Source organism: Lipotes vexillifer, unplaced genomic scaffold (genome assembly GCF_000442215.2).
Source record: "Lipotes vexillifer unplaced genomic scaffold, Lipotes_vexillifer_v1.1 scaffold505, whole genome shotgun sequence".
NCBI lineage: Eukaryota > Metazoa > Chordata > Mammalia > Artiodactyla > Lipotidae > Lipotes > Lipotes vexillifer.
Window position 1 is genome coordinate 1,436,415 of NW_006785581.1, and position 13,721 is coordinate 1,450,135.

At 37.7% G+C, this 13,721-nt stretch overlaps 1 protein-coding gene and 1 non-coding gene across 5 annotated transcripts in view; both read left to right on the forward strand.

Annotated features, from left to right (window-relative positions):
* Positions 1-4,262, forward strand: part of PRMT3 (protein arginine methyltransferase 3) — a 134,959-nt gene extending 130,697 nt beyond the window's left edge. For 2 of the 4 annotated variants that reach the window (XM_007457629.1, XM_007457628.1), the window contains one exon: positions 3,289-4,262. In XM_007457629.1, the coding sequence (XP_007457691.1) occupies positions 3,289-3,398 (110 nt within the window). In that variant the 3' untranslated portion in view covers positions 3,399-4,262. The remainder of the gene's footprint in view (positions 1-3,288) is intronic. The other 2 variants (XM_007457626.1, XM_007457627.1) reach the window with 2 other exon arrangements.
* Positions 4,263-10,724: 6,462 nt separating this feature from the next.
* Positions 10,725-10,796, forward strand: TRNAE-UUC (transfer RNA glutamic acid (anticodon UUC)). The gene has a single exon. It is a non-coding gene; the product is annotated as a tRNA-Glu (tRNA).
* The last annotated feature ends 2,925 nt before the right edge of the window (positions 10,797-13,721 follow it).

Consider the following 13,721-nt stretch of genomic DNA (forward strand, 5'->3'; position numbering starts at 1 on the left):
TTTCCCTGAAAATAACATTTGAAATTAGTTGTATCTCTTTTTTCCCCCGTAATAGTAGTACATTTGTATTCTTAATTTCTGTTTTATGTCATATTGCATTGTGTAGAACATTCAAGAATAATGTTAAATAATGTAGTGATAGTGGTATTTTTGCTGTGTTCTCACTTTAAATGCTGCTGTGTTGGCTTTTTATCATATTTGCTCTCAGATTTTGATAAATATTCTCTCAATAAAGAAAGTTACACTTCTTATGTAGATAAGAGACTTTTTCGATGACGAGATGAAGTTTATTAGTAAAGGCCCATTTATCATTATATGGTAATTTGAGCATGTGTATGTCCTAAAATCCTGCCGTTTCCATCCTAGAGAAACAATATATTGTCTTATGGACACAACAGACATATATAACAGTAATCATAGCAGCATTATTTGTAAAAAAAAGAAACTAGAAATAATTTAATGGAAGAACAAATAAATAGCAGTCTGTTAATACAGGATACATCTCTGTGAAGTGGAACTATTTTGAATAGGTAATGGTAACAAGAAATTAGAATCATGGTTACCACTGGAGGTTGGAGAAGAGATGTGATTGGAGGGACATAATACGGGGTTTCAGTGGTTTGTGTAAGATTCCAGCCTGATGTTGGGTCTGTAGAGATCATTTCATTATTTTTATATCTCAAGTATACATTATCTGTCTTTTCATACATAGGAACTACTGTAGAAAAGCAACTAAATTAAGTAATTTACACTAAGACACATTGCTTATAAATAGGAAGGAATTAACAAGCCACTAATTTGTAAAATTCAACACTTGTTAACTTGTGTTGATAATTCAGTAACAGTAATTTAAACCTAATAACCAAGTTGGTAATTACTCTTTTCTGTCATATACTTATAAAACCAATAGCAGTTTATCATAGAGCAGCTACTCATTTCCAATTTTAGTATCAGTAAATGATAAGTTCAGGATATGACTGTTGGTATAAAATAACAATTTTTAAATGTTGGTAAAAAATAGAAACAAGAGGGCTTCCCTGGTGGCGCAGTGGTTGAGAGTCCGCCTGCAGATGCAGGGGACACGGGTTCGTGCCCCGGTTCGGGAAGATCCCACATGCCACGGAGTGGCTGGGCCCGTGAGCTGTGGCCGCTGAGCATGCGCGTCCAGAGCCTGTGCTCCGCAACAGGAGAGGCCAAAACAGTGAGAGGCCCACGTACCACAAAAAAAAAAAAAAAAAAAAAAAAGAAACAAGAAAATATTGCCTATATATTCAAAAATGGAAAATCTCTTAGATTTGTTGAAGATACTTATGACTTCTTCCCTAGGTTAATGTCTTAATGGTAAAGAAAACATGTATTATAGCTTATTAAAGTTATAGAATAAAAATTATTGTATAAAATTTAATATTAGTAAAATTTTTATAAAGTGGCTAAATGTTTTTATAAATAATATCATAGAATAGTAAAATTTTGACTGTCTCATGTCCATTAAAGTGTATTAAAACTATAATAATCAATTTTCAGGTACAGATAGGGAGGTACTAGACTGTAGTTGACGAACATTGGCTCTGAAATCAAAACTGCCCTGCTTAACATCCTGGTTCTTCCCTAACTGGCGGTATGACCTTGGGCAAATTGCTTAGCCTTCCTGAACCTTGTTTCTCATCTGTAAAGTGAGGGAAACGTACTTAACCTCACAGAGATATTTTGTAATCATTAAGTGACATAAATAACATAAAGGCTTTAGAATAGGGCTAGCACAAAATAAATGTTAAATAAATATTAGCAATTATTGTCTAATAATTAACCTGGACTTTCTACAAAGTTTGTAGAACTACCTCACAGGTAATCTTTGTCAGGCTATTGATGAGCTTGGCGTTTGATGTAGTTTTTTTTTTCATTTTCTTAGTAATGTAGAGGAATAATAGGTCAGATACAGAAGCCAAAGAAAGCCAGATGTACGTATTAACATAACACCTACACGTAAAATCACTGTTATATTAGGTTACATAGACTGCATCTTGGGCCACATTATTTTTTCCATTACTCTAATTCCTTAATTTTGTATTAAACTATATAAGCCTTGCCTTTTTTACAGGCTGTGTAGAATGTATCAGTAATGGAATCTTTATACTCTGAGGTATAACTATGAGGTGGTTCTGCTGTGTTTTACTGTGTTATTTCACTACCATATTGAAAAGCATTCAGATTCTTTAGCCCTTAATGTGGGGGATTTGATTTGCAGGGTTTTTTAAAATAAGATATTGATTCAGTATTTTGATAGTTTTATATAGATTCCACAGTCATTTTATATGGAGCCTCACTGTATCCATCCAGATTTTCAAAGCTATACCTGATAGTATTTGCTGTGATTTTACTCTTATTAAAGCAAGGAATGGTGATCAGTTACAACTTAACAATTTTGTTTTTATTTTTAAATGGCTGTTGGTAAATAAATGAAAAAACTTAAAATGAGAAGTATCTATAATCAGAAAAGCACATAGATATAATTCCATTTTGGAGTGAAACAAAATTTGGAGCATTCAGGATAAGTTTTTAGGGAATCATTCTTTGCCTTGTATTTTTTGTGTTCATTCTTTTACCTGTGTAAGCTCTGTTTTACATTTACGGTGTGAGTACCTTAAAGGACAACAGCCTTGTCATGTGCCTCTATAAAATACACATTTAAATTTTCGCAGCTGTAATTTTCATTTCCCCAAAATGCCGTTCACCAAGGGCTCTCTATATGTGTTTTCTCTTCCTTAAAAGCTGCTCCATGTACTACACTCGTTAAGGTAACCTTGACTTTAGTCCTCAGATAATTCATCCATTAATTCTTGTGGAGCTTTGCCTTTTACTGCCTTCCGACCATCCCCAATCCTCACCTCCAGCACACTTTAGACACATACCTGTTGTATAATTGTTAATGTAGCTATTTCTCTTCACCCTTGACCATGAACTCTTTGAGGGCAGGGGCCATGTCTTTTTTTTTTATGCCCAGGATGCACCATAAGGGCTCATATTGAGGAGTCCAATAACACAGCCCCCAACCCTGCAGTGACCACTGTAGTTTTGCTTACTCTTTCACGAGCATTTGACACTTGTGCTGCATAAGTTAGATGTTTTGTTCAAAAATTAAACGTAAAATTGCCCTAAAAGATTTTAAGTTAAAAAAAAAATTAGTGAAACATTTCACACCAAAAAAGAGCAATACTAGGTCTACTCTTACTTTTCTGCTGCACTGTATTCCTTGAATTCTGAAACACACTTTTTGCCTTTCTTCTATAGGTGAAGCCTTGAAAGGAAAGATCACAGTGCACAAGAATAAGAAAGATCCACGGTCTCTCATTGTGACCCTCACATTGGATAATTCAACTCAAACTTATGGTCTCCAGTGAAAAGGCCACAAAAGCACTACTTTGCAGTTTTTGTTGTAGGGGAGGGGTGGGGAGGGAGGGGAGGGAGGGTTTTATGTGAGCGCATGGATGATGGGTCCTTTCCTGAGCCTCCTCAGTAGGAGAGAAGAAGCATGGCAGGAGTCTGAGGATGCAGCTAAGGAGGGCACTGCCTGATCCTGGTGATCCACCGCCATAATCACATTCTTGGAAGTCTGGTCAGTGAGATTTAACCAAATGTAACCCCTACATTGAGTTTGCCTGTATTGAAAGTCATTTAAATTGGCCTAAATTTGGAACAGAGAAAGTCTTTTGTTGTTTTTAATAAGTTTCTTACTATAAATTTTAAATACTGGTAATTGGTTAGTTATTTGGATGTTGTTTTATTAAACTAGTAACTGTGTACAAGGTATTACATATTTTATTGCAGATTTCCTTTCTGAGGAGTAGTTTTAATTGTATTTGCTAGAATATCAGGATATAATACATTAAAAGAGCAAGCATAAGGGACTAAAATATGGAAACGAGACCACACAAATTGTATTTGAAGACAGCTTAGTTGATTGCCACATAATTCTGTTCTCATTTTTTAGCTTCTTCTCTCTTTGCAAATATTCTTGAGTCATGTAGTTCTCTAGTATTGCCCAGGAAATCTAGTTTCAATGCATTTACCCTAGGTTTCATGAAAGTTTTTAAAGATTGGGATAAATATGTACTTATTTACTAATACGCTTTTCAAACTAGATTTATGTGGTAAGTTAAACGTGTAACTGTTAATATACTTATATCACTCTATACAATTGTGTCACTTACAATTATTGACTCAGTTTGAAACGCAGAACAGAAAACATTCAATTAAATGTATACAACAACCATTAGCATTATAAAGTGACATTTCAATATATTAAAGCCTTTTATAAAATCAGAAGCATTTAAAACAAGTCTTAACAAAGGAATCATTTTTAAGATAACGGAAATTTTAAGGAGAAGTGGGTCACATGCTTCTTTTCAGTTCACCAGCTGGTTCTTTTTCAAAACAAGACACGCACAAGGCAGCATAGTTAAGTGTTGAGAAGCATGAGCTCTGGAGCCAGTTCAGGCCTTGGCTGCAGCTCTTACTTCCTGTGTAATCTTAGGTTCCTTAACCTCTCTCCCCCTCCATGAATGTTGCCAATTCATAAACTGATACATTTCAACTGTTGATACTTAGATCAGTGCCTGGCACATAGAAAACAGTCAGTACATGCTAGGTGATATTAATTATCATTATCATACAGACAGGGACCCCTTCCAAAGAATATATGGCATCGACATTAGATCAGTTTGTGAATTGTCAACCTCATCAAATACTACACTAGTATGTGTGTGGGTCGATACAACAGAAATTAATATTTAATGTAGCGAAAACTGTATCAAAAAGAAATTGTCTTTTGGTCTTTATTAGAAAACTGGACTTATAGCAATGGGAAGAATAACCCCTTCAAATTATGATATTTCAGATCTTAGTCTAAGTCTTCCTTCATAAGCATGATTTCTCTTGTCACTGGGCTAAACTAGTTAGCTTGTTTTCACCATGATTTGAATTCATACCATTACTGGAAATGTGTAGTGCTGATAACATAGCACAAAGTACTTTAAATTTTTGTCTGGAATGGCTTCACATACAAATTTGAGTAGGGTGGGATGATAAAACAAAAATGAGCCCATAAGATTTACCATTAAATTTTTAAAGTAACCAAAATTTACTTTTTTCTTTTTTCTTTTTTGTAAGTGCATAACAGATACTTGCTACTATTTAAAAGAGTACTTCTCAAAAATGATTTCTTATTAAAACTCTTGTTTGATTTTCAGGGGATTTTCACCCAGTGGCTCTTCTGATTTTCTTCTATTGGTTATAAGTAGTCCAACCATAGTTAGTGGGTCTCTGTTCTTTTCAGTTAGCCTTTCCAGGCTGGAACATTCTAATTTGTGTAACTAAACATGAGATGTGAGAGTCCAAATATTAACTCTTTGATTGGAATTTCAGCCATTAAACAGTTGTGGAAAGTAAGTACTTTACAGCCCTTTACAGTGATAAATACAATTTTCTTTCATGCTGTGGCAGATGGGCATTTATGGTTAGCAGTTAGCTCTGTCCCAAGGATCTTATTCCCATTAAGAAAATACATTTGTCTCCTATTTTCCTTTGTGAAAACTAACATTATAATTTTGTAATGTGTGGGGTTCGCACGATTAGTCATCTCTGTTTAGTAGAGCAGTATTTTCTAAAAAGAGCATTTTGAAAGGAATGTTCCAAGAAAAGAACTGAGAATGTACAGTGGTTGCACAGTGAAGGTGGTTAATACGTAGCCTCAACTGCTAGGAACACACTTTAGAATGAATCAGAGCTGTCAGATAACTTTGAAATAATTTCTGTTTGGGGAGGAGGGTAAGGTTCCACAGAGTTATTTGCTTTCTTATCACTTAGTCTAGATTAACAGTCTGGTTTACCTGTGTCTCACAGCATTCTACCTGTCACCACTTTTCTTTTTTTTTTTTTTTAAGATTTGTTTATTATTTATTTATTTTACTTATTTTTTGGCTGCATCGGGTCTTAGTTGTGGCACGCGGGATCTTAGTTGAGGCGTGCCGGATCTTTCGTTGCAGCACGTGGGCTCTTTGTTGCAGTGTGCGGGCTTCTCTGTAGTTGTGACAAGCGGGTTTTCTCTTCTCTAGTTGTGGCACACAGGCTCCAGGGTGTGTGAGCTCTGTAGTTGTGGTGCGCGGGGTCCAGAGTGCATGGGCTCTGTAGTTTGCAGCACACAGGCTGTCTAGTTGAGGCACGCAAGCTCGGTAGTTGTGGCGTGCAGGCTTAGTTGCCCTGCGGCATGTGGGATCTTAGTTCTCTGACCAGGGATGGAACCCGCCTCCCCTGCATTGTAAGGCTGATTCTTTACCACTGGACCACCAAGGAAGTCCCTACCTCTATCACTCCTTAAAAAGGAATATTTAGAATGTATTGTGTGACATTGCTGATTTGAGATCAGTCTAGACTAATCTCACCAATCAGGCTATCAAGTGCAGGAAGCAGGGTAACAGTACAGCTAAGATCATTCAACAGGAAAAATTAAAACAGGATGAGGCGCCACTTGGCTTCCACTGGCCATTTGGTAAGCTTCTAGGCCATAACATACCCAAAACGTCCAGGTGTTCAGATTTTTCTGTGTAGTGGAATATCTCAAAAATATATATCAAGTATGCAGTCATAGAGTTTCAATCCATTATGAAAGGCAGGGTAAGTAAGATAGCTGAAGTCAAGCATTGTCTACCTCAGGGTCGGTAAACTACAGCTTCAATCTCAATATTAAGTATCATTCTCACTACCTATCTTTTATGCTCACTCTCTTTAGTATCCTAATTCCAGTAATCCTGCAACTGCACCAAGACCAGAATCCACTGATACAGATCACATTTTCACTGTTCCTCACCTCTTCATGCGTACATTTCCCACTTGGCCCACCTTAAAATCCATAATCCATCATTATAAGCACTGTTTCTGCGTGTCTCCCCTGTGTCATCAGGTTTTCCCTTTACTGCTCTGTGATCAACATACAAATAGGCTATTATTTATCCTACGTTAAAAAAATTTCAACTCCACTTCTCCCTCTTGCTGTTGTGTCACTATTCTAGCTTCCCCTTTACATTGAGACCACTCAGAAAGACTTGTATGATGTTCACTGTTTTGTCTCTTCCCATTATTTTTAAGTATACAGTATAATGAGTTTTGACAAATGTATGCATATAATCAGCATTCTATTAATATTTAGAACGTTTCCTTCACAGCAGAAAGTTTTCTTTTGCCACTTTGCAGTCAATACTTAGCCCTACTCCCCTCCCTGGGCAAACACTAATCAGACTTCTATAAATATAAATTTGTTTTGCCTGGTTTAGAACTTCATATAAATGGAATCGTGTAGTATGTACTCTTTCATTTCCAGCTTCTTTCAGCACAGTGTTTTTTGAGATTCATCCATGTTGGTATGTGTCAGTAGTCTAATTTTTTATTACTGGATACTATTCCACTTTATAAATGGGATTCTGCTCATTTGTTTATCCATTCACCTGTTGTCGAACACTTAGACTGTTTCCAGGTTGAAGCTGTTACGAATAAAGCTGCTGTGAACATTTGTATAAAAATCTTTCTTGAGCCCACTCTCACCAGAACTTCTGCCTCCACAACTCCATTGAAACTACTCCAAGGTCACCAGTGAACTACATGTTGCTGATTCCAGTGAGCAGTTCTCAGCCCTCGTTTTACTTGCCTTACTAGCAGTACTCAATGGCGATGATCCCTCTCCTGGAAACGCTGGGCTTGGCTTTCCCTCCTTCCTCCTTGGCCACTCTTCAGTTTCTTTTGTTGGCTTTCTCTTCACCTTTGACATGTTGGCACCTTGGTCCTGGGATCTCTTTTCTGTCCATCTTCCCTCCCTTGGTGATTTCATCAAGTCTTATGGTTTTAAATACCAATATCTAAATGTGTATCTCCAGCCATCTTTCTTCCACTGCAGTCTGTATCCAGCTGCTCAGATGACATCTCTAGGTGTTTCATGGGCATCTCAAAATTAACATTCAAAACTGAATTTCTGATCTTCCCCAAACCCTGCTGTCTTCCTCCATCTCAGTAATGGAACTTCATCTTTCAGCAGTAGCTCAGGCCAGAAAACTTGACCCCTTTCTTCCACTCCACATCCAAGCTGGGCAGCAAATCTTACAGAATCTTCCTTCAAAATACAGCCAGAACCAAAATAGATCTCACTACTTCCACTCCTGCCACGCTGGTCCAAACTGCTATCATCTTTCATCTCGATCACTGGTTCTCAAAATGTGGTCAACACACCCCTAGTGACTCCAAAAAAACCTCTTACAGGAAGTCCAGGAGATCAAAACTGTTTTTGCAGTAGTACTAAGACAGTGTGTGCCTTTTTCACTGTATTAATATTTACACTAATGGTGTGAAAGCAATTGTGGGTAAAATTGCTGGGCCCCTAGCACAAATCAAAGTACCAAACTATACTAGTAGTCACTATATTCTTCACTACCACATGCTCTCATTAAAATGTCCTCATGAAGCTGTAAAAAATATTAATTTCATTAAATCTTGACCCTTGAGTACATGTCTTTTTAAATTCTATATGATACTAGTAAAGCACTTTTATTGCATACTACAGTAACAATATTTGTCTGCAGGAAAAGCAGTCGTGTGATTGAGTTGTGAGCTGAACCAGTCACCTTTTTCATAGAACATTATTTTTACTTGAAAGAATGACTAACAAACTATGACAGACATTGTCCTGCAAAAGAAAAAAATGAACTTACCACTTCAAATAAGAGAACTGATAGAATTTGTTGCTAGTTTCAAGTTTTTAAGCTAAAATTAGAATTTTGGAAAACATTTATCTACCACCGTGAGCTTGAAGGCTTCCCAGTTCTTCCAGACTGAGATAAATGGTATAGGGAGGAAAACCTCTTTTTTCCTCTACCATTTTAAGTTCTCAACTGAAACTTCTATAACAAAAGACAGATTAACAAGAGGAAAGCATACGAATGTATTTAATACAAGTTTTTATGAGACACACAAGGCTTCACAAGGAAGTAAATGAAGACCTTAAGAAACAATTAAACCTGAGTGTTTTTATGTTAGGTTTGATGAAGAGTGGGAAGCCTTGGGAAGATGTAGTAGGACAAAGGTGAGCTGAATTTAGTAAACCGGGAAACGGCAAGGCCCGATTGTTGGATTCTTCCGGGCAGCCCTGTGTCTTCGGAGATAAGGATGTGCCTTTCCTCTGGGTACAGGGAGGGCACCTATCACACGATGGTTTTATGGCCTGCTTCAGGGGAAGGTCAGGAGGTCCTTCCTGAAGGTGGAAGAAATAAGAACAAATCAATGTTTATTCTCATAGCCTCTGTTGAGTACTGTGGGTTCACCTGTTTGCTGAGAAGCAACAGGTCATAAGCAGACTAACAAAATAGAAAAGAAAAGAAAGAATCTTCCTTCACCTGCCATTTCTCAGATTTTTTCAGCTTGAAATATTCACTATGCCAAGGTGCCATATCTGGAGGTAGCATGTTCTGAACCTGGACAGTGGTATAATGACTGATTTTTGACACTGTGTAATGAAATGTGTCAACATTTGGAAGATCTGCATAATTCAGTGAACTAATATTCCCCACTCACCAAATTGCATAATGCTAATAATATCCATTCAAGGGGCAAGATAAACTACTTGTCATGTTTGGGTTTAGTATTGAAGATTATCTATGTGAGGCCATATTTTCTTCATATACCTCAACCAAAACAACATTTCATAGCAGGCTGAATGCAGAAGCCACTATGATAATCCAGCTATGTTATTCTAAACCAGATAATAGAGATTTGTAAACATGCTAAACACCACCACTCTTGTCACTAAATATTGTTTTGAAAAATATAGTTATTTTCATTAAAAAATGTTATTTCTGTGTGTGGGTTTATTATTCGGTGAATTAATCCAGGACTATAAACGTTTCTCAGTTTTAATTTCTAATATAATAGCTAGCAGTAGATGTAATCCACATAAACAGAAGCTCTCTGGGGTCCTTAATAATTTTTAAGAATGTAAGACCCTCCTGTTTTTTTCTTATTTTGACCCACCGCACCCTGCCCCTATCTGTTCTCAATACATCAGCTGAAGTAATTCTCTCAAGACGTAAATCAGATTGTTATTCCTTTACTCAAAACACTCCCAAGAAGCTTCTCATCTCCCTCAGAATAAAAGCATAAGTCCTTACATTCACCTGCAAAGCCCTACACAGCCTCACATCCCATCACTCACTTCTCTGAAGCATTCCTTACTGCTCCCCCATGGACCCACCTCCAGCCACCCTGGCCTTGCCCTCCTTCCTCACCCTCGTTCTCACGCTGGAAGGCACACTTCTGGCTGAGGCTCTTCCTTCTGCCTAAAAAGCTCTTCTCCCCAGTTGGTCCCCTGACTTATTCCCCTTGTCTCCTTCAGGTCTGGCCTCAAAAGTCAGTTTCTCAACGAGACTTCTCTGGCCAGCCAATTTAAAATTGTACAACCCACACTCACGCTCCCAATCCCCTCCCCCTCTTTTATTTTTCTCTTGGCTCTTATTGCCATCTAATGTACTATTTTACCAATTTATCTTTTTTATTTTCTTTCTCCCTCCACTAGAATGTAAGCTCCAGGAGGACAGGGATTTTTGTCCATTTTATTAACTGCTGTATTGTGCCCTGGCACATAGTAGGACCTCAATAATTATCTGTTGGATTAAAAAATGAATGCAGGGAATTCCCTGGTGGTCCAATGGTTAAGACTTGGCGCTTTCACTGCTGAGGCCCAGGTTCAATTCCTGGTCAGGGAACAAAGATCCCGCGAGCCACACAGCCAAGAAAAAAAAGAAGAATGCAGCATTTACTGGCCAGTCATCTAAGACTTGTGGTTTGCTACAATTAACCAATGATACAATGCTGGTTTATCCTAATTAATTATTATCTTTGAATTATTTTTGCCTTTCTGAGTTAGGAAACTTCTTGCATATCAGTTGTACATATTTAAATGTTTCTGTTTTTTCACCCACCCTGATGTTTTAAAATTTCAGAGCCTAAGACTATCATATGGTTTTGAGCCCACAGAAGAACCCTGGGTTCGCATAGGGATGAGTCATTTAGTTGACATATACACATTTACATAGTTTTTAATTGACTTGCATGTTCATCCTTTGCAAAAAGTACATAATTTTGTATATTTCAAAATTGTCAAAGACTAATTCTGCTGTTTGGTAAGTGTGTGGAAACTGTGCAGAGATATAGTTTAAACTTCTTTTAAAAGATCAAATTATTTCTAAAACAATGCTGTTTTCCTTATTTATGAATTAGTAGATACGGAAACAAGAACAAAATTATGAGTGACTCTCAAAATCTCTTCAATGCACGGCTACATAAACTAATAACATTCATAATAGGAATATTTTAGCTAATGAGAAATCTTGACCATAAATTTTCAAAATCTTACAGAGTTTTCTAACAACAGTGACAGCAAGGATTTTTTCAAGTCATGTTTTTGTCTCCATCTCTATCCTAAAGGATGTTGAAAGAACAAAATGTCTTGTGTGGTTTAAGCAGTGCCTTTGGAATGTTTTCTGAAAGCAAACAGCACATTTTTCCCCCTCGGTGACTGGAGCAGAGACCACATGAACATGAATATAGCCCCAGGTCGTTCTTTCATTAGTGTATGTGTGTGTCTCCAATGACCCTCCTGCTGGGAACCCTAATAGGATTTCTTCCCCTTACACCTTTGTCTGCCCTGGCTTCTCACACTGTTCTATGGTGTTTGGTTTAATGAGGCAACTCCTGTGATTAGGGGGGGGCGGGGTGTGGGGGGGAGCCTTTTTCCTTAAATAGATACAAGGATAGCTGAGGGAATTCAAAATTATGTTCTGTGTTTCTTACCATTATATGTGACCCAACATTTGATGACAGACCTGAGTATGCTGAACCAGGAAGATGACAGTAGTCACTTAATCTCAGATCTCAGCCATGGCTGGGCAGGTTGCATGTCACAGAAGAGGCTCCATCTAGCCTTCATAATGTGGAAAGATGGAAGACACTACCTGGGAGTGGAAAGGGGTGGGTGCAGAAAAGCAGAGGAGAAAGTAGGAACACTAGAATTTTTCTGATGAAGTAAGAACTTGAAATACAATCTAGTGTCGATGGGATAAACAATAAAATCTATGTGTAAGATGTCTGAAGTCACCACTTATGAAAATTGGAAGGGTAATAGATGCTGGGAAGGTTAGGGTAGTATAAGTAAGTAAAACCCTCTTCTGCTGTAGAGAAAGGTAATAACAGATATTGCCTAAAATGGATGTATCAAAAATAGAGTTATAAATACATTATTTAAGGATTTAAAGGTGACGGCAAGAAAAATTTAAAACCAATTGTTTAACAAATTAAAAGAGGTTGGTTCTGGGGAGGAGGAGTGGGGTTGAAGAGGACTGGGAAAAGGGAATCTTGTTTTATTATGTTTTATTATTATGATCTCTTACAGACTTTGATTTGATAACCAAGTGTGTATGTGTAAATACATACATATACATACATATCTGCTAGGTAAAAAAGGTAAAACATTTGAAATTGAGCCAAAACTAGTGACTTCTCTGATAGTCGATGGAGAGGTGGAGCAGTGTCTGGGATGTCCGGCTCAGGTCTGATTCAGTACATCAGCTTCGGCTGTTAGCCTTGTTCAGATGAGAATGAGGCACAGAGGCTTAGAATGGCCTGCACTGATCCTGGTGTCTCAGCCTTGATGTTGAGATTTGGATAAAAGACAAGTAAAAAAGGCTCATGATAGTAAAGAGCATTACTAAGTGCAATCTCAAAAAACTGAGTTATTTGCACATCCTTCGGATGGCCTAGAGAAATGGTCCTATCCTAGTTTGGTTACCTACAGAGAATTATGGACACAAAGTAGCTCTGGGGAGCAGGGAGACTCTTTCTCTGCCTCAGCTCTGTATCAAGTCCCACTTGGGAAAGAGAAAACTTGATTTTCTGCTTGCTGCTTATGCTGGAGGTGGAAGAGAAACATAACTCTTCAGAGCTCGTTAGTCCAGAAATTTCCTTATTTTTTCCTGCTGGTGGTTTTAACCACTTGTTCCCAAATGCAGGTCCACGTATCCTGGGGAGCTTTATTTAAAATGCAGATCCCTAGACATCATCCTGGAGATTCTCATGCTGTAGGTCTTGAGGAGCACTTGGGAATCTGTAGTGATTCTGATGCGCAGCCAGGTGTGAGAACAACTGCTTTAATCCAGTCTAGTTATGTAACCCTCACAAACCACCTGGGGAAATAGAAGTTCAAAGACATTGAGTCATTTTCTCAAAATTGCACTTACAGTGAAGTTAGTATTTTAAGCATATGTGGTGTGCTGGTAAATGTTTAACATCCAGTTCTACAAAAACAGACCTCCTTCCCTTCAAAAGAGCTCCGATTTGGAGCCCTTGCCAATTTTGGTGGTGTAAATACACTTCCCATGGCTGACTTCAAGCTACCAGCATGACGTCACTGAACTTGGAGGTGGGAAGAGATGCTTAAGAGATCCTAGATATTTCCACCATGTAGACACAACAACATAAATAGACATATAGACAGAAATAACCTTAACATCAAGGACCTACTGTAAAAAATATATTTATCTATTTTAAATATAGCAGTATGTACATGATAATCCCAAACTCCCAAATCTGTCCCTCCCTACCATTGAGATTAGTCCTAAGAAGTGCTGAGGGAA